Source organism: Mustela lutreola, chromosome 6, assembly GCF_030435805.1.
Source record: "Mustela lutreola isolate mMusLut2 chromosome 6, mMusLut2.pri, whole genome shotgun sequence".
Taxonomy (NCBI): Eukaryota; Metazoa; Chordata; class Mammalia; order Carnivora; family Mustelidae; genus Mustela; species Mustela lutreola.
The window spans coordinates 77,685,638-77,705,905 of record NC_081295.1 but is presented as its reverse complement, the minus strand read 5'-3'; the positions used below and the strand labels follow the sequence as shown (position 1 = coordinate 77,705,905).

The 20,268-nt window shown below is 35.2% G+C and overlaps 1 protein-coding gene across 11 annotated transcripts in view; it reads right to left on the bottom strand.

The window, feature by feature from the left end:
• Nucleotides 1-1,580: 1,580 nt before the first annotated feature.
• TRDN (triadin) overlaps nucleotides 1,581-20,268 on the bottom strand; it is a 390,017-nt gene continuing 371,329 nt past the window's right edge. For 9 of the 11 annotated variants that reach the window (XM_059177681.1, XM_059177671.1, XM_059177675.1 and 6 more), the window contains 3 exons: nucleotides 8,293-8,334; nucleotides 6,173-6,208; nucleotides 1,581-2,776 (listed from right to left, as the gene is read on the bottom strand). In XM_059177681.1, the coding sequence (XP_059033664.1) occupies nucleotides 2,637-2,776; nucleotides 6,173-6,208; nucleotides 8,293-8,334 (218 nt within the window). In that variant the 3' untranslated portion in view covers nucleotides 1,581-2,636. The remainder of the gene's footprint in view (nucleotides 2,777-6,172; nucleotides 6,209-8,292; nucleotides 8,335-20,268) is intronic. The other 2 variants (XM_059177674.1, XM_059177677.1) reach the window with 1 other exon arrangement.

Sequence of the window (20,268 nt, the reverse complement as noted above, 5' to 3'; positions counted from 1 at the left end):
TCAGTTTCTAAAAATTTCTATGAGTTTTTACAAGGATATACCAGAATAAATCAATTAACAAGGACTTTCCATTGAAAATATTCTGAAAAAGACCTGTCTCTTTTGAAAGATGATTTATCAAACTTTATGAAAACTAAACATAAATTAAAAACCTCAGGTAGTTATTAATTTTCTATAGACCATCATCTACCAAGAGCAAGTGAAGTTTGAGGAAGAGCGTATGGTTGGGATGGGTAGCTCATATTAATTGGACAAAATGGAGGACAAAAACAATTATTAAATGCTTACATATTTATGACCATTATAACATGAATTGTAAGTGCTCTATTAAAGACAAAAACCTTTTAACCCAACCATTTATCGTTTCCTTTTAAAATGTAATGCACAAACTTGAAAGGGCTAGAAATACTTTATTTGATAGAATCATTCAAACAGATGACAGTTTAGTTATTGTTTTTCAAGTGCTATCATCATTGTATCTTTAAGCAGATAAACCTTTACAATCATCATTAATGTTGTTTACATCTTAATTGGTTTGTTTAAATTCAAATGATGACAAATTATCATTTTTTTAACTTTTTATTAAATAGTTTTTATAATGACAAAGAAAGAAACTATCATATAATGTAGAAAAGCACTCAGAGGAAAATTAGTGCCACATCCAAAATAAATCATTTCAGAAATTTATTTTGACATCATATTTGTATTAAGATATATTGTCATTGTCCACAGTACATCTGTGAGGTATCAGGTTGTTTGTCTTGATCCCTATTTCACAGATAGGGAAACAAGCATAGTACATTTAGGAAATGTTCCAAGGGCACACATGTGTCAGGACAACACGGGATATTTTCTTACACAGTCCAATGCCTAACATAGTACCCTAGAAAAAGTAAGTACTCAGTAAATATCCATTGAATATAAGAATGGATAAATCATATGAGATCTAAAAAACTGCCATATTTGCCTTTCTTCATTAAATCAGACAAGTTGTAGGAGCAGTTGAGCAATAAACGTTATCCACTTTCCCACAAGTTTCCATTACTATATGAAGGGGGTAGGCAAGATGATACCATCTGGTCAGTCCTGAGGGTGTACACTCTAAGTCCCCCAACAGAGTGTCATTAATCTTGGTTCATTATAACATTGGCTTTTGTGGTGTGAGTTAGCACACTCCAGCATGTGCCGGAGACAAACTCTTTTCACCAAAGTCACTGAAAATCCATCATTGATACTGAATGTGTTACTGATGCCCTAGCCTAATGTTATTTGAGTAAAACAGTGTTCTACATTGGAATTAAAGAACTTAGATAGTTGCAGTCCTTTAAATAAATCACTTGGCTAGTATTGGCTCTGGCTACCCCACAAGAGGGCAATTACAATTCCAGAAAAGATAACTTATTTCCTGAGTTAATTTGTCATAGGTTGAGTTGCGACTGTAAACATGATAATGGTCACATTGGCATAACTTTTAACATAGGTGTTCATATCACCAGGAGACAAAAAAGATGACAAAACCAAAATAGTCATTCTCAGTGATGCATCATCAAGTAAGTTAAAGATTGTCATTCATTTCACTTACCTAAGAAACAAGTAAGACATCTCATGAAGCACTTGTGTTTAAAATGCATTTCTTTAATTTTGATGACATTCATTTATGTATGTGTGTGTGCATATATATGTAGGTATATATATATACACAAATATATTTTTTTTGAGAAAGAAAATGTACTTAACTGTACAGAATGATCCTATTAAAGTGACATTAAATACTTTGCAACTGTCACCTGAATTTAGTGACTGATCTAAAATTTCATCCAGGTGACATTTTCATTAGGCCATAGTCTGGAAAAATCTGAAAATACTACATCTCATTTGCTTTTATTTTAAACAAATGATTCATCAGACTTGCCTAATTGGATGGTATATTTCCAATGGAGTGAATGTCCTAGTTGTAATTCAAGACAAATCAAAGATATGATTTATCAAACATTTCTACTCCATCTTACCATGTCCAAAGTTCAGAGATATTTTGAATTCTATCAAAAGGAGCATTACAAGGAACTTACAGCACTTTTTGGTTCAACTATTACCCATTCTTAGAGCATTACCACAGCTAAAATAGAAAGAGACATAAATAAAATCAAACTATTGAACATCAACTTAGTGGGCAAATTGTGTTTAGAGAGCTACATGATAAAAAGTAGTTTTGTATGCCCATAAAGGGTAGCTCCTATACTCTTTAAATTGAAAGCACAGTCTTTGTTGTCATTTAAAAATATACCTGACATCAGAATTCCATTTTGTAATTGTGTCAGTTATGTTTAAAAGATCATGATTAAGGAAACTTTAAATTAACCTGTGAGCAACCCTACAATAAGTAGAAATAGAAAAATATAAGCATCCATGCCTAGCAACAAACACAAATAACAGGTTCTTGAATGCCAGATCTTTCAATATGTTTGCTTATCATTCATTGCTTTTGCCCACCCTTTCTCTCTAGATCAGGCAGAAGAGTAAAACATTTTCAGAGAAATTCCTCAGATTCATGATTTCAATTGCCTATGCCACTGCAGACAAACAGAAGATCCTATTTTCAAAGTCTTAAAGCACTTGTAAGGGCCCTGCATGTGTGTCTATTGTCCTTGTTGCTTCTGACCTGGAGAACTTGGTTGGTCAGAGCTCTCTGAAGGACGGTGTGCAGGAGTGACAGGAAACTGAAATCCATAGCCATTGTATCCATCCAAGTAGACACATTGGAAGAAACTGATGGGGCCTATGGAACAGAGCATGATAACTTGTTAAAACAAGCAGAATACAAGCAGTAACAATGGTGAGACCCAGACAGATACAATGTAGGTGGACATGGGTTCTTCAGTTACATACCCTTGACAATAACCAGAAACTTAATAAACCTCATTGTCTCTTAGATTCCTTACATGTAAAATCAAAAACAATAACAAAAGCATCCTAGAAATGAGGTGGAAATTAAATCAGTAAATATATGTGAAGCACTTGAAATCTTTCCTGGCACATAATAAGCCCTTAATAAGTGATAATAAAAATGATCTGGCATAAGAAGTCCAAGTATGTACATTATAAGACTCTACTGATGTGCACTGAACTCAGAAGAAGTGTTAGCTAGTAATAGATTTTAAAGCATGAGCTTATCCATATGCAAAGTAACTTTTTTTCTTTCAGTGTTTTAATAAAAACCACAGAGAGCCTTGTGATTCCTGGAGTCTTGAGGTTTTCCACTCTCTCTTAGTCTAGAGGTAAGTGCTCTCCTGAGATGGCATAGTTACTTTTTATTAATGCTTCCAGATAGCAGCTCTGCCTCCAGAGCAGAAAGCAACACAGAAAAGGTGTTAAAGACAAGCAAGGCAGTGTAGCACAGTGGGTATGAGCTTGAGCTACCAATGCCCGTCCTGCTCTCAGGTAGCAACTTTGTTAAGAGTTGGTGACTCTTGGTGACTTTCACTTCTCCAAACAGTCATGGACACCTACTGACTCTTCAGTGTTTTCCACTTTATCTATTTGCCTTCTGTTAATGAACCACTTTTCCCTAATGGCTGAGAAACAGAATGACTGTTGAAATGTCTACTATGTGGAATATGGTAAATTGGCCAAATCCATAGGAGCCCAAGGGCTTATGAAGCAGAATCAAGCAAAGCATGGGTAGAAAGCAGCTGAAGGAAACAACAAGAGATTATTTTGATTTCATCTCCCTGGGTGTCAGCTGACTTGAATCACTCATTTTCACGGATAAAAGTAGTTTGTTGAAATCTCGAATTTAGTTCTTTCCTTTCTACTTCAACTCAGAATTATTATTATTAATTATTATTATTACTATCACTATTATTATTTAGTTCTAGCTTCAGGGAGAGGCAGTAACACAACCTGCTCCAACCCCCAAGGTTGTGAGTGCTTGGGGATTTGATGGGCTACTGACATGGATGGCAATAAAGCTGGGCTGCATCTAGAGGAATAGTTAATAGCTATTAGCTATTAGGAATTAGCTAATAGGAATTAACAAATATCTAATAGCTGAAGAGTCTATCAGAGACAAACTACCTTCCAGCTGGACCTTACCAGACATGGGCACAGTTCTGACACATCTACTTAATTGATGTTGATGGCTGTTAATGAAAATATCATCACAGTAGCAAATTTTAGAGCTCATTTAAAGACTCAGGTATCAGACTATAGGATTACTTTATAGTAAGATAAAAATAGGAATTTTTTTTCTACTATAAATCCCCCAATTGAACTTAAATATTTGATAACTTTTTTTAATTTTTTATTTTTTATAAACATATATTTTTATCCCCAGGGGTACAGGTCTGTGAATCACCAGGTTTACACAGTTCACAGCACTCACCAAAGCACATACCCTTCCCAATGTCCATAATCCTACCCCCTTCTCCCAACCCCCCTCCCCCCAGCAACCCTCAATTTGTTTTGTGAGATTAAGAGTCACTTATGGTTTGTCTCCCTCCCAATTCCTTCTTGTTTCATTGATTCTTCTTCTACCCACTTTTTTTTTATTAAAAATATTAAATTGACTTATTCATTCATTTATTCTTATTTAAACTTTTTATTTGGAGATCAGTATAGAGTTGCATGCAGTTGTAGGAAATAATACAGAGATTCCCATATATCCTTCACTCAGTTTCCCTACAATGGTGACATCTTTGCAAAACTATAGTACAATATTCCAAATAGAAACTTGACTTGATACGATCCACCTATCTTTTTGTATGGTGGTTTTTGAATTATGTTTTAATCTTTATTTATAAGATAAAATATTTCGACTGTTTATGTGACATAACCACAGATTTATTACCAGTAGATTAACAATTAGGAAACTACTGTTTAAACCAGAAATATGCCCAGTTTGATTTTATAGATTTTGAAATAATATGGAAAGATATTGTAAAGACTGCTTATTTCCCCATACTTCTCACAAGATGATGGTGAGAGGGGTTATAATGACTAACCCCTTTGCCTGCTGCTATGGTCCAGGCATCTAACGCAGAACTTGAAACATAGTAGGCACTTAATAGTTGTTCAATGAATCAAGTATTAATGCAGAGTAGGAGGCATTTGCTATTAAAGTGGGCATTTAGTAATTTCCTGCAGAAATACATTAAAGAAACATTTAGAATCTAGAGAATGTTCTTGATGCCATTTCCTCAGATAAATGTCTATTCTTTACTTTAAAATCATTATGTGAGTCTCAGTTGGTTATGCATCTGCCTTTGGCTCAGGTCATGATCTCAGAGCCCGTAGGTCATGGCTCAGGTCATGATCTCAGCTCCCTGCTCAGTGGGGAGCCTGTTTCTTCTGCTCCTTCTATCCCTAACCCCCATCCCTTGTGTTCTTTCTCTCTCTCTCAAAAAATAAATAAATAAAACAAATAAACTCTAAAAAAAACCCAACAACAACAATACCAAAATTATGTGAAATAAACTTCTGTTGTATCTATTTCAAACATTGCTTCCTTTAGTCTGACTAGCAATGACTTTAATGCAAATGTGAATGCAAAATGTATTGCCTTCCATTTGAAGGAAAATGTCTAATTTGGAAGTACCAGAATAATGAGAATCTTGGATATTGAATTTTGTAACTGCACATGAATGTTGATTGTGTTCTAAAATCAACAATCCTAAAGACTGAATATTAAGAGTCTGCCATATATCTGGAAAAACCAAGAAGGACTTTCAATCTTAGAAGAGAGTTTATAAGCCATTGAATTGTTGAGTCCTATATATATATATTTTTTTTCTTTTTGGTATAAAGAGGTTCAGCATATCACTTCAGCAGTCTTCTTACAAAGCAGACAGTAACATACATTTAAGAACAGGTTCAGTTAGAGTGCTCAGGGTCAGAGCCACATAGAACGTTTTGCAAAACTGCCACTTCAATCAGTATGTTGTAATTCTTCCCAACATGTGCCTGTTGCCTGCCACAAAAAGGAATGAACTTCTTTTTGAAATATAAATGACTTACTTTATGTTATTCTCCATGTCTGTGCCAAACATCCTTTTACTCTACTATTGGTCTTCTTAAGAGTCTTAAAGGGTCAAATTATACCCACTATCTTTAATAGAGAATGATCCCACAGTTTTAATGTGATTATTATCACATTATTTATTATTATAAAACTTACTTTTTTGCCTCTTTGTGGAAGACACATCTTCAGCTTCTAGTGGATACAAAAATATGAAAGTAAATGATGAGTACATCCCCAGCTATCACACACATATATAGGGAACTGAAACTGTCTAAACAGGTGCAGGATATCAAAGAAGCAGGAGTTAATGCTCCTCTTATAATATACACTAGGTTCTTATTCAGATTCTGCCACTTTCTCACAATAACATTTTATAGGTAAGAGCCAGTGGCAGAAGAGGAACCAGTGGAAGAAAAGATTGTGGTGTTCGACTGGCAGTTGTTCAAATAGGAGAACGGGTGCTGATGTGTTGGATGTTAGTGGAGGAGAGCTAGTTGACACACATTCCTTTCTTCAGAGAGGTCTTTGATGTTCAGAGTTCTAATATGGTAACAGTGAGCTGGCTAAAGGATGAATATTACAGTCAAAATCATTCTAGATTTTTGAGGGACTTAAATGTTTTTGATCACTCCTGCCAAGAAAGAACATCAGCAGACTGGTGTCCTGTATCCTTGCCTTTTCTCAACTGGCTCAAGGATTTCTCTGCTGTAGTGATACATAGCATGTATTTATCCAGTGCTGGATAAATTGAACTCATGTTTTTGAACCTCTTTCTCCAAGTTAGAAGTTCCTAGCTGGTGTCCATATTTGGGGTTTGGCGGTGGGGGTGGTTTCCTATAAAACCCTGAAATGTTAGGAAGATGTAAGTATGTGTGTGTGTTTCATCAAAAGTTGGGTTTTAGATTTCATCACGTTCTTAATGAGTTTAAAGACCTTTCCTCTCAAAGGGTGATCCATATACCAAGTTTCACTATTACTTGGAGACCGATATAAAGATAGTTCTTGGGTTCCCACCCAGATTTATTCCATTCTAACAAGATTGCCAGAAGTTGTTTTTTTGTTTTGGGGGGTTTTTTGGTCAGAAGATTTATACATAAAATAGTTTGAGAATCTCAGCAATAGTCAAGACACTAAAAAATATTGAGTTGTTTTTAATAATTCAACTTTTAAAAAACCCTAAAAATTCAGTATTCAAAAACTGTCTTAAGTGTAAATCATTTCATAAGACTCAGGTATCCATTCCTTTGTGTCTTTCCTCAAAGCACTATTTTCTACACTGTTAATTAATTCTGAGCACTACTATAGTACTTGTATTTTTATGGTAAGAATAGCTCTTAGGTAAACTCTATTGTGTACAGGAAAGTTTGAAAATAGAATAGAAAATATCTACTATATAACAAACCAAACTAGAGAGCCAGGAAACACTTCAGGGTAAACACACACACACACACACACACACATCAAATTAGTTGAAATCTTTACAATACAGGCAAACAAATCGAGTCTGGAAAGACTTGATCCAGATTATGTTTCTGGTTGTGGCATATTTTTCCAAGGTTTGTTTTTCTTTCCTCCCTCCTTCCCTCCCTTTCTCTATGTCATTACTGTTAGTATAGGCAAATTATTTCAAATTTTCTTTTTTTTTTAAAGATTTTATTTATTTATTTGACAGAGAGAGACCACAAGTAGGCAGAGAGGCAGGCAGAGAGAGAGAGATGAGGAAGCAGGCTCCCCGCTGAGCAGAGAGCCTGATGCGGGACTCGATCCCAGGACCCTGAGATCATGACCTGAGCCGAAGGCAGCGGCCTAACCCACTGAGCCAGCAAGGCGCCCTATTTCAAATTTTCTTAATAAAAATACATTTTTATTAAGGTTGTGACCTTAATAAAACACATAAAATCTTTTAAAAAAATATGTAGCTTCATCTTTGAACACTAGTGTGGTCCTCTTCCTGTTAAATAGCATCCCCCAAATTCTTGCAAAATGATAATTTTGAAATATTGTTCCTGTAAGCAAATTGGACAATACATGCATCTAATAATTACTTTTAAGTAAGCCAGTATCTAACTAGTTCCTTCAGTATGTGCAGATATACATATATATGTATTTTTTCCAAATAATGTAAAAAATCTCTTTGTTTCAAAAATAGGCCTACCATCTAAACATTACTTAGGAAAAGATGAGGATTAGATCAAGAATAGTTTAATAAAACAGACAAAACATTACATGTAGCCTTAAGAGAAAATTCGTATATATATTGAAAATCACAAGCTCACCTTTAGCTTTCTTTGAAGCTGGTACATCTTCCAAATCTTCTCCTAGAGAGTAAAAAAAGGACACATCAATCCACAGTCCATTTTCCAGATTTCCCAAAGAGGAAATTTTGTATTTAAAGATTTCTGAGTCATAGGATATCTTACTCTATGAGCTCAGCATCTAGTGTCTCTATGAATAAAAACTTCCTGACAAATAAGGCAATTTCTCTGACAGGGAGGAGGTAGGGAGGAAATGGATATCCTGCTGGGCTGTGGTCATCAGGCTGGCAAATGCTGGCTATGGAAAGAAGGGCCAGCAGTGACTCCCAAACGTGTTTCTCCTCTCTGACTCCTAAACCGCCTTGCCCAAACCACCAGTGCTTCTGGAATTTAGGAAATTTGAGGTAAATAGCTTCATATCCACAAGCTGGATCCTAAACAATCCACCCATATATTTTATTAGTAGACTGATTATAGATTTTAGTTTTGGACAATTACAGAAGCAATTAAAAGACGTTAAAAGTTGAACCAAAACTCAAACATATAAACAATGACTCTTAAGGTACACTATGTGCATTACTTGGTGTCTTCTGTACAGCCACATATAGAATAATGTGGAAGAAATTTTAGGTCAGAGATATTTCTAACATAATACAATTAAATGATCTTTAAATATTCACATCAACTTTTTAGCATTTGTAATAACTTGAAAGAAAGTTGGTTTTCTATCATTTATGCAGATTTTGTACACCAGCTGCTCACTAATAAATAGGAAAGGGGTAAAATAGGTCAGTATGCAAATTTTCTCTAATAAGAAAGAAATGTGATCTTTAGAAAGAAATGTTATTATGTAAAATAACAAAATGGGAAAAAGAAATAAAATTACTAGCGTTTTTTACAGTGAATATTTTTAAACTATTTATTTAAAATTTTATTCTTTAATTAACAACCTTGGGGGAAAAAGTCGTATCAGGACTCAGAAGCAAAGACAGACCCCGAAACAGCCATTTTTGTTTTTGTTTTTGTTTTTTTTCTTTTTTCTTTTGTTTTTTTTTCTTGTCAGGCTGGAGCAGAGTTTCCTTTTTAAATTTATTTTTATTTTTTAAAAAGATTTTATTTGTTTATTTGACAGAGAGAGACACACAGAGAGAGGGAACACAAGCGGGGGGATTGGGAGAGGAAGAAGCAGGCATCCCACCCCGAGATGTGGGGTTTGATCTTAGGACCCTGAGATCACGACCTGAGAGGAAGGCAGATGCTTAATGACTGAGCCACCCAGAAGCCCCCCGGTGCAGAGTTTAAACCAGGCAAGAACCACTACAGCTCCCGCCACAGCTTACTCTCTACATCTGGATCTCATGTATGTTGGTCACAAACTGGCTTCACTTCATGCAAGAACCTAGTTCATGGCATGATGACTTCCTCAGTCTGAGCATTCCTTGCTCCTGCCCTTGGCAGGGTCACTGAACTGTGGACTGGAGCATCCACTTGGTTTGCAGCCGTGAATTATTACAATTTCAACCTGATTAGTTTAGAAATATTTCAATATAAGCATAACTCAATTAAATAGTGGAGTAAATAGCCATGGTCTTAAACTGCCCAGTTAGCAGCTACAAATAAAGAAACGGTACAAATGGATACATGATATTTTAAAATAAGTTAATAATGATATTTTTAAAATGATATCAGAGTTTTTTAGAAGAGTCAAATAATAGTTATATTTTCATTGCATAGCGAGAATCTGCTAGCTTTTATGGGCGATGTTTAAAAAATAAAATAACACCAGGTTTTTATACACAAGAAATATAGATTTTATTTTTGTAGGTTATAGCACACTTAAGACTAAGATACTTATTCCCTGGATCTATTTGTTATCGCTAGAAAAATAAATATGGGTAGAATAAAAACCTTAGCTGCTTCTCTTTTCCAAATTCTGTACTCTGACCCAGCATAAACTAGCTACAAGTGATAAAAGCTGATAAGAAGTGAGTCACAGGTCAATTTCTCAGGCTAGCAGGGAAAACAGAAGCACAAGAAGACACATTGCAAACCCAGGGCAGTTGCTATAGAGATGCAGTCTCTGTGTATGCAACTTAACAGGAACAGAAATTTACTGAACTAAGGATAATGAATGTACTGGGATTGTCACTGCCCAGAATACAAAAAAGAAATAACATCCTTACAGTTCATTTACTTTGATAATTTGTGCATTGATTAGGTGCGTGTGGTTTGGATAAAACAAATACTTGACTCTAAAAAAGTTATAGTCATTACCATAAAGAAATTTCAACAAGTGCCAATGGAATTTTAAGGAGTGACCTGCCTTTTTGGGACGGACAGTCAAGAAAATATTTTATGAAGGACGTCTAATTTATATTTTTTTTTATGATCATCCCTTGGAAGATCAACTTGAGGAGATATATTTAAGATGAGATGTGGAAAAAGTCAAGAAATGTTGATAGGAAACATTGATAAGGCCATCCAATCTTGGAAAAGAATAGGAAAGATGCTTTGATTTTTTTCTTAAATTTGCACAAGAATAGGGAATGTAAAGTTTTACTTTTGTAAGTTTTTAGGGTCAGATCTGTGCAGATACCCCACATGAGTCTGAAGAATACACAATTCAAGCTGCTAAGAATGAATAATTTGATATTTGTTGCCTTAAAAGTCTCTGAGCTAGACAGTGCAGCCTCCAAGTCAAATAGGGAAGACAACGGTTCTTAAGCCTAAGGACAATGACTGGGAAGCAGAATCAGATGATGAGTTAGAGGCCTTGGGATTCTGTGATAAACTGAGTAAACCTGCATCTTATTTGTGAAAGGGAAGGGAAGGAAGAATTACCCATATCTTATCATTGAAACATCACAGCCATTAAAACACTGATTTTTAAAAAATGATTTGTATGCCTTGTATAATTTTAGAGCACAATGAATTTTTATTTTCACAATGAATTTTATTTTCTGCACAGATCCCTTAATAAATGGTATCTTTTCATCTAAAAATTGTTCAATAGGGAAATAATATTTTAATGTACTTTGTAAAAATAACAAGACCAGGATATGAGAGAATGAAAGAAATTGGGAATGTATTTTAATAGTCAGCATAGAAACAATGATTTCTGTGATTGGAAGTCACTGAAGGAGTTGGGTATAAATGAGGCTTTGTAGGTAGAGTTAAATGGGACTGAGTACATGTGAATGCAAAAGCTTACTATATAAGGGATAACATTAGGCTTTTTTTTTTTTTTTTTTTTTTAAGTTTGGAGGAAGATAATGGTGCCATTCCCGGCAACAAGGAAATCCCAGGAAACACTCATTAGCTGGGGATGATGAAAAGTTTAGTTTTCTAGGAGTTCAATTGTGGTGTTGGGTGGTCATTAAATTCCAAGTGTCTAATTGGGAGAAAGACAGAATGCAGGATGTCTGGAAATGTTTAGAAATGACATGCATTGGGCGCCTGGGTGGCTCAGTGGGTTAAAGCCTCTGCCTTCGGCTCAGGTCATGGTCCCAGGGTCCTGGGATCGAGCCCCGCATCGGGCTCTCTGCTCAGCAGGGAGCTTGCTTCCTCCTCTCTCTCTGCCTGCCTCTCTGCCTGCTTGTGATCTCTGTCTGTCAAATAAATAAATAAAATCTTTAAAAAAAAAAAAAAACAAGTGACATGCATTGAGGTAATAGGCAAAACTGAGTGAGAGGTCATTTTTAATGATAGTCATGATATTTAATATTTCATAACACCATCTGCTCTGTCTTATTATTTCATATGTGTTAGCACATTCAGTTCTGACAACTCCTTTGTGAGATAGGTCCTCTTACTTTAAATCTCCTGTACAGAGGGCCAGAGAGAGGTTAAGTGCTGTCCACGGCCACAGAGTGAGTTAAGTGGCAGGGCTGAACCACAGACTGAAATCTACCTGAATCAGAGCCAATTGAATGAGGATCTATATTTATTTCACAAATATTATTCCTGTTATGTGCCAGCCACTGTTCAAAGCACTTTATGGAGAATAACATATTTCACTTCCTTGGCAAATCTGTGAAGAGGGTACTATTACTCTTCCCATTTTGTACTTAGGACAATTGAAGGCTGAGAGATTCAAGTGCCCAGAGCTAGTTAGAGGGGAAAACTGGGATTCAGACTCAGGCATTCTGGCACTAGAGATTGCGTTATTAATCACTGTGCCATTCCACACCTTGATAATGATGGTCTCCTAAACCCAGTTCTCTCTGATCCTTGAACCTATGCCTTATATTGTTGAGTTCATGAACCATGAACTTGTGCAGAGCAGAAATGAAGGAGTGTCCCTTTTACAAAAATCCGTTCTCCCTCAGGGATATGAATAGAAGGGTTACTTAGCTGTATTTGAGAATGATAATGACAATGAAGAGAAAAATATATCTGTTCTGTTTGCCTAAACACTATAATTTAGGCAATCATATTCCAAAAATTAAAAATGAAAATATTATCCTGACTTTCAAATTGTAGACTCCATCCTTTACTTATATAGAAACTTAGATTTAAGAAAAACTTAGATTTAAGGAATCACAAGTATTAATGAATCCATTCTCTTATCAAATTCAGACATCTCTACTATAACAGAGTCACATGGGAGGTCTTGTTTCTGTGGTTATCATTTCAATCTTTTAAACATTTTGACGTCAAAGTCTGGCTTTTGTATAATTCTTTTATACTTATTGAATTAAGGCTACAGACACAGGGGTTCTTACAGAACTATTAGTTTATGAAAACAATAAAATTATCATGATAAAGAGGTCTAAATTTTGTATTTTCAAGCAGTGCTTGGATCTTCTCATTAACTGAAGGACTTTGTCTCAGTTCCACAATCTGTCTCATTTCACATGTCTGTTCCACTTCTTAAAAATATGTATATAAATTTATAAACATATACATTTATAAATATAGTGTGTGTGTGTGTGTGTGTGTGTGTGTGTGTGTGTTATTCTGTGACAGAGTGTAATGCCCTGAAAAAAATTCAGAAATTCTCTTTTCCCTTTGCCTGAAATTATTTCCTGAGTTCCAAGTCTGATCTCCAGCATGGATCAAAAAGAGAGTCAGAGCAGGACAGGACTTTAGGTGAAGTCCAGGAGATTAGTCTTTGTCTATATGGAGTCAAGGGTAGCTTTGGTTCTATGAGGCTGAGAACAGATATAACTTAAACAGCCAATATGTTGGCATTAAGAAGACTGTGTGTGTGCATGTTTGTATAACATAAGAACATGTATGGATATATATGGATATATATATAGCATTGATATGAACACTAATTAAAATTTGACAGGAGGGGAATTCTAAGAACATGAAAAAATATGGAGTCTAGTCTCATTTCAATGATAGGTATGGTGTATAATTGCATGTATTTTTATTTTTATTTTTTACTTGTTAAAAAGATTTTATTTATTTATTTGACAGACAGCGAGAGAGCCAGAGCTCACAAGCAGGGGGAACAACGGAGGGGGAGGGAGCCCAACATGGGCTTCATCAACCTGACCTGAAGGCAGATATCTAACTGAGCCACCCCGATGCCCCTACATGGATTCCATATATGAATTAGCAAATTTTATACTAAAAATTACAAATTTACCATTCTCCACAAGCAATTTTATCTTGTCTCCTTTCTTATTCTCCATAATGGTAGTTTGCAAATTTTTGGTTACAGAAACCCTTTACAATCTTAAAAATTAAGGACTCCAGAAAGCATTTTTTGTGGATTATGTCTATTGACAATTAATCGAATAGGAATTAAAACAGATTTTTTTTTTAACACAAGGATCCTCAAGCAAACAACTCCTTAATCATAAGAGTGATGATATTCTTACATGACATTAAGGCTTCGGAGAATTCCACTGTATACTTGTGAAAAAAATGAGAGTGACAAAGGTAAGTAATGGCCGAGTATTAATATGTAAAATGTTTCAGATCACCTGAGAGGTTTTTAAAGGTCTTACAGACCCAAACACTATTACATTGAGAAATGCTACTCTAGATGAAGAATTCTATCTCTATGAAAAACCAACATATTACCAGAGGAAATAATTAAACATAAACCTGTCAAAAGGAAAGGTAATTATTTTAAAAAGTAAGTTCATTGGTCATATAAATCAATAACAAGTCAAAGTATTTGAGAAAACAAGAAAGTAGAAGTTACCTTTTCAAGAAAACAAAATAAAACCTTATATCTCTGACACAGATACAGGGACAAAATGCAAGATAAAAACAGGATAGAGACAGAAAAACAAAAAACAAAAAACAAAACTAGACTTTTCAAAATAAGAATTATTACAGAGGAAATACCTGATTGTATTTCCAGTTACCTTTTTATTTTGTGGAAAAATTATTACATACATAACAACTGTTTGTCAAATAACTAATGCTAATTCTGCCTTAAAAGATAAATTTTAAACTAAATTGAAATATATGATGAATGTAAAATTTTTAGATTTAGGGTTAGATATCAATTTCTTGCTTGCTGGCTTGCTTCCCCTCCTTCTCTCTCCCTTTTTTCTTTTTTCTGTATTAAAACCATCCTTCCTAAATTTTAATAACTGGAATAAATATAATACCACTATCACACATATACATATTAATTAATTAGAATATTATATTTACAGTGGTTTTTAAAGGTTGATGGAGTTTTAGTTTCTTCTTCATATAAAGGGTATTATTCATCATGCATATTTTATGATATATCCTACGTGTTTATAATATAAAAATATCTGAAACTGAATCAGCAATCAAAAAACTCCCAACAACCAAAAGTCCAAGACCAGACAGCTTCACAGGGCAATCCTACCAAACATTTTGAAAAATGTTAAACTTCTTGAACTATTCCAAAAAATGGGAGAGAAAAGAAAATTTCCAAATTTATTTTATGAATCTAGTATTACCCTGATACCAGAGTCAGATAAATATACAACACACATACACACACATACACATACACACACACAGAAGGAGAGCCACAGGTCAATATCTTTGATGAAAATAAATGCAAAATCCTCAACAAAATACTAGCAAGCCCTCCTCCTCCCATATTAGCAAATCTGAATCCAACAATACATTAAAAACATTATTCACCACAATTAAGAGAACAGAAGCTGGCATTGAAAAATATGAAACTAAAGGAGAAGCAGACTCCACTAAGCAGGGAGACCAAATGTGAGGCTTGATCCCAGACCCTGGGATCGTCACCTGAGCCAAAGGCAGATGCTTAACTGACCGAGGCACTCAGGTGCCCCAAGAAATAAATTCTTAACTATAGAGAACAAATTGATGGTTACCAGAGAAGATGTAGAAGGATGGGTGAAATAGGTGATGGGAATTAAGAGTACAGTTATCATGATGTGGGGGATTTGGGTAGCTCATTCAGTTAAGCGACTGACTCTTGGTTTCAGCTCTGGTCATGATCTCAGAGTCTTGAGATCAAGCCCTACTTCTGACATTGATGTGGGGCTCTGAGCTCAGCAGAGGGTCTGCTTGAAGATTTTCTCCCTCTGCCCCTCCCCTTACTCATGGGTGCACTCTCTTTCTCTTCTCTCTCAAAGAAATGCATATGTCTTAAAAAACAAACAAAAAAAAACAGTACACTTATCATGATGAGCAGTGCATAATATATAGAATTTGTTGAATCACTACTGATTCAAGTGTTACACACTTGAAACTAATATTACTCTATGTGTTAACTACACTGGAATTAAAATTCAAAAATTAAAAAAAGACCCAAACACAAACATTTCTAAAGGAACTTAAAGTAAGTAAGAGCAATGTATGTAACAGCAAAAAAATTAATTGAAAACAGCAAAGGAAAAATAAACTATTAAGTAAAGAAAAAACAATATAAAAATGTCAACATTAAAACATATTTTAAAAAGATCAGTTTAGTTTTACAAAGTATGTATTACCTTAAACTTTTCCTGCATTTCATTCATTTAGGAAATAGTTACTCTTTCAGCAACAATAATGACAATGAGCTCTTTTTCTGTACAGGTGCTGTCCTAGGTACTTTACATATTTGCTTGTGTCTCAATATGCTAAAAAATAGGTGGAATATCCTAATTTTTCAAAAGAACACTGAGACTCAGGGGATTTAAAAGGTTTTAAGCAATGTACTTTCAAGGTATTAAAAGAAGATATAAAGCTAATATTCTAGAACTTCTAGACCCTCCCTCTTTTAACTAAACTTATTATCTCTACTCTCAGAGCACTTGGCTATGTGCCCTGGAAAAACCAATGCAGTGCTACCTGGAAGTAATTTACAGTCAAGTGGAAAAAATGGACTAGTATCCAAACAGAGAGAAAATATTATGGGTTGCAAGGTAGTAAATGACGATCAGCAAAATAAGTGTGAGAAGTTTTCCATGGTGGAATGGTCACTTCTTCCTACAGAGATCAAAGAAATTTTCTGGAAGCCATCCTGTGGGAGATGGACCTTGAGGAATCAGGATGAATCAGAGACAGACAATAAAGGATCCTATGATCAGAAATGGGAAGAAAAGTCCAGGAAAAAGGAATGACAGGATCAAAGGATGGAGGCAAATCAGGAACATGGAAAGTGGAACTGGTTTGGTATTTCCCATAGATATAGACAGTGATTATAGAAAAAATATATAAAATGTAGTTTAAGATTGGATCATAGAGGATTTAGACCCTCAGGCTAAGAAATGTAGACTGTATTGTAAATTTGCCATGAGGAAATATTAAACACTTTTGTATAAATGGCCTAATCAATTTGAAATTTTGGAAAGCTTGATCTATTTCACAGACATGAAATGGAGGAATGACAGAAATCAGTATGGGATGGGCTGAAAAGACACTGCAATTGTTCAGAAGAGAAAGAGTCCAAGCTAACATGATTTGGCAACTGAATTAGAGCCAGAAATGAAGAGTAATTAGTCAAAGTAGAATTTGAGGTTTTAGGTTTAAGTGACTGAAGAACGGAAATCATATGGCAATTCCCCTTAGGATTTGCTGGGGTTGAGGGATAGTGAAAGAAAAAAGGTAAGATAGGAAGGTCAGTTGTAAACCTGTGCAGACAACAGGTGAAACCGGGAGTTGAAAATGTGGGGCCAGAGATGATAAGGCAGGTTAGGCATCACAACAATTTGGAGTCTTATTCACAGAGGTGGATAGCAAAGTGGGATGACCTCGTCGAGGAAGACTGTGAAGAGGAGGAAAGGGAGTTCATAAGTGAAGAAGTAATCCTCTGGAAAAAGAAAAAGCCACAGAAGCCCATACTGAGCAACTATGCTCAGACTGAAGAAAAGACTCTGGTATTACGAAAACCGAGAGCCAAAACATTTCAAACAGGACAAGAGACCAACAATGTTGAGTTCATCAGAGAATGGGGGAGAAGTGAGAAAGATAATTAAGCTCAACAATGAGGACTTCTGGCTTGAGCTTGAAGCGTGTCCTTTGAGAAAAATCTTGGAGTGCAACATTCGGGTTGCCTGAAGGACAGGTGGGAGACTTATTTCAGAAGTGTGATTATGAATGAAAGCAAAAGTACAACAACTTCAGGAAGCAGAAGGAGCAAGGAAAATTTCCTCTGAGACAAAAGTCTGAAGATATCTGCAGGGGAAGAGAGGAGGGTTTCTTAGAGCAGGAACTGAAGTTGCAGGATGGAGGGAGCCAGAATAGGGGAAGGCAAGAAGGGAAGACGTCAAGGAGAAACAGAGTGATAAATCTTGGGTGAGAAGCAAAGCTTCCTCATCTGAGCACGGGAGCATAGGGGTGGGTAAAATAATGGGAAATGTTAAAAGAGATTGTAATTTGGAGAGAAGAAAAATTTCAAGGAATCCACATTGATGGTGTAGATTGTGAATTTTATTTTTCTTATTTTTAAAGATAAAATCTCCTGTGTAGTGCCCAGCCTGCTCTGTGTACTCTTAGCAAGCATGATAAATAAATAAGAACTACCTAAATAATGCATGCATGTGTACCAGCAGTTACTGCGTGTTTATTTCTACTAGCAATCTATTCTGATTTTTGCAGATTTTCAAGAAATACTTAGAGGTAATATAATGCTGGGATCCTAAAGCGTTGACACAGAAGAAACTTTGCATGGATTTTGTTTTTCATTTTGCTCTTATTTTATCTAATTCACTGCATCACTTTGTCTCTATAAAAATACCACAAGCTTAAGTTATTTTCTCAATGGATTTGCTTAATTATGCATGAATGGTTTAATGGAATATTACATTCTAAGAGTTAACATATTTTCAAGAAATCAAAAGAATCCATGGTAGTTCAAAGCAGCAGTTGATACCCTGTTTATTTTCATTTTCAGGTGTGAAAGTTTCCTCTATACTATTTTTTAAAATGATCACCTGAGTTTTAACAAAATTAACTACTTCACTGAGCAATATCCACAGAATTCTTGAGATTGACCTCAGGGGGTAATAAAGAATGCGGAGACAGTTCACATTTGAAATTTTGCACACAGGGAAGCCAAGGGTGTTCAATAAATGTATGCAATCCTCTCTGAGTGTCTGTCCTGTCAGTCTGAGGATGAGACATGACTGTCTTGAGGGCAATGTCAGAACAACTTAACATCACCAATAAATGAATGAGGCCACATGGCTGGTACCCAAAGACTAATAATCAGCAGTGACAAACATTTGACCAAGTGTGCCTTATACACAGACTTTCTCTGAGGTCTAGCAAAAGGAGTAATCAGAGTTGGTACCTCTTCAAAAGTTTCAACCAAATTACTGCTCCATTTTTTTTTTCCTCCTGAAGCAAAATTTCCATGAAGATAATCACCTTACTCTAAAAAGCAAAATTGTTTTAAATCCACCCCAAATTGAGTAAGATGTTTTTTTCTCATTATGATTTTACCTTACCATGTTATCCAGTTTGATAAGCTTAATAAATGAAACCTGTTCCTAAGTAGGAAGAATAACTGAGCATGGCATAATCATTACCATCACCATCATTATCCTCATCACCCTCAAGGATGGCAATGAATAAACCACTTATTAGACACCAATTATTATTTATGCACCTATCATTTATCTTCTTTAATCACCCCCAAATTTCTATGAGGTAATATTATTAATCCATATTAAAAAAAATAAGACTACCCAGCACAGAGATGTTCTGTAGCTGTCCCAAGTGTACACAGCTTTTAAACACTTTCCATGTTATCAGCCACTACCCAATGATGACTTCAGTATTTCTATCATGAATTTGGTGCTGATTTGTTTTTAACAAACACTACATTGATGTTAGTATTCATTAGCATTCTATTTCAGCAAGTGATCTCCAGTAGTATTTCACCCCAACAAGGGTTGCCCAACAAAACAAAATGAAACAAAAGTCATTGTATAAAATGATCACTTTTAGGGACAAAAATATATATCCTGAAATAAGCTTTAAACTAAATGCTATAGGAAGGTATATTTTCCTTTTTCAAAGGTTTGTGCATATATGTATTAAGTGAGAATGGATTTGTTTTAAAGAAGATGAAAGTTAGGATTCTATGATTAAAGATTGTCCAAAGTCTTAATATCACATTCTATACAATTGCCTGGAACTAAAACATTAGAGTTTCACTTTTTAATTTAGACAGGCAAGGCATGAATCTTGTTAAAATAAGGTTTATGGATAATATTCAAAAAGCAACTATTGGACTCTAATTCTACTGATAAAATAATGGACAATATTAACTACAAAATCATAGTTTTTGTTTCAGTGCTGGGCTCAGAGTACATAAAGGAACCCTCCAGAATCTTCCTTCCTGCCCTGAGAGGGGAAAAAGAAAACCTGCTGATACATGAAAGTGTAGGTCACCCTGTGGGCAAGTGGTTATATTAAAACTGGAATTCAGAAACTAATTGTGCAAAGAACAAAATGGGGGCACAGACCCTGTGAACCTTTGCTAAGCCAGGGATGGCAAGATGAAAATGTAACTGCCTCTTGGGTTTCTGAGAAGATAGTGACAACACAGTATTTAAATCTTTTCCAAATCCCCTTGTAAAAATA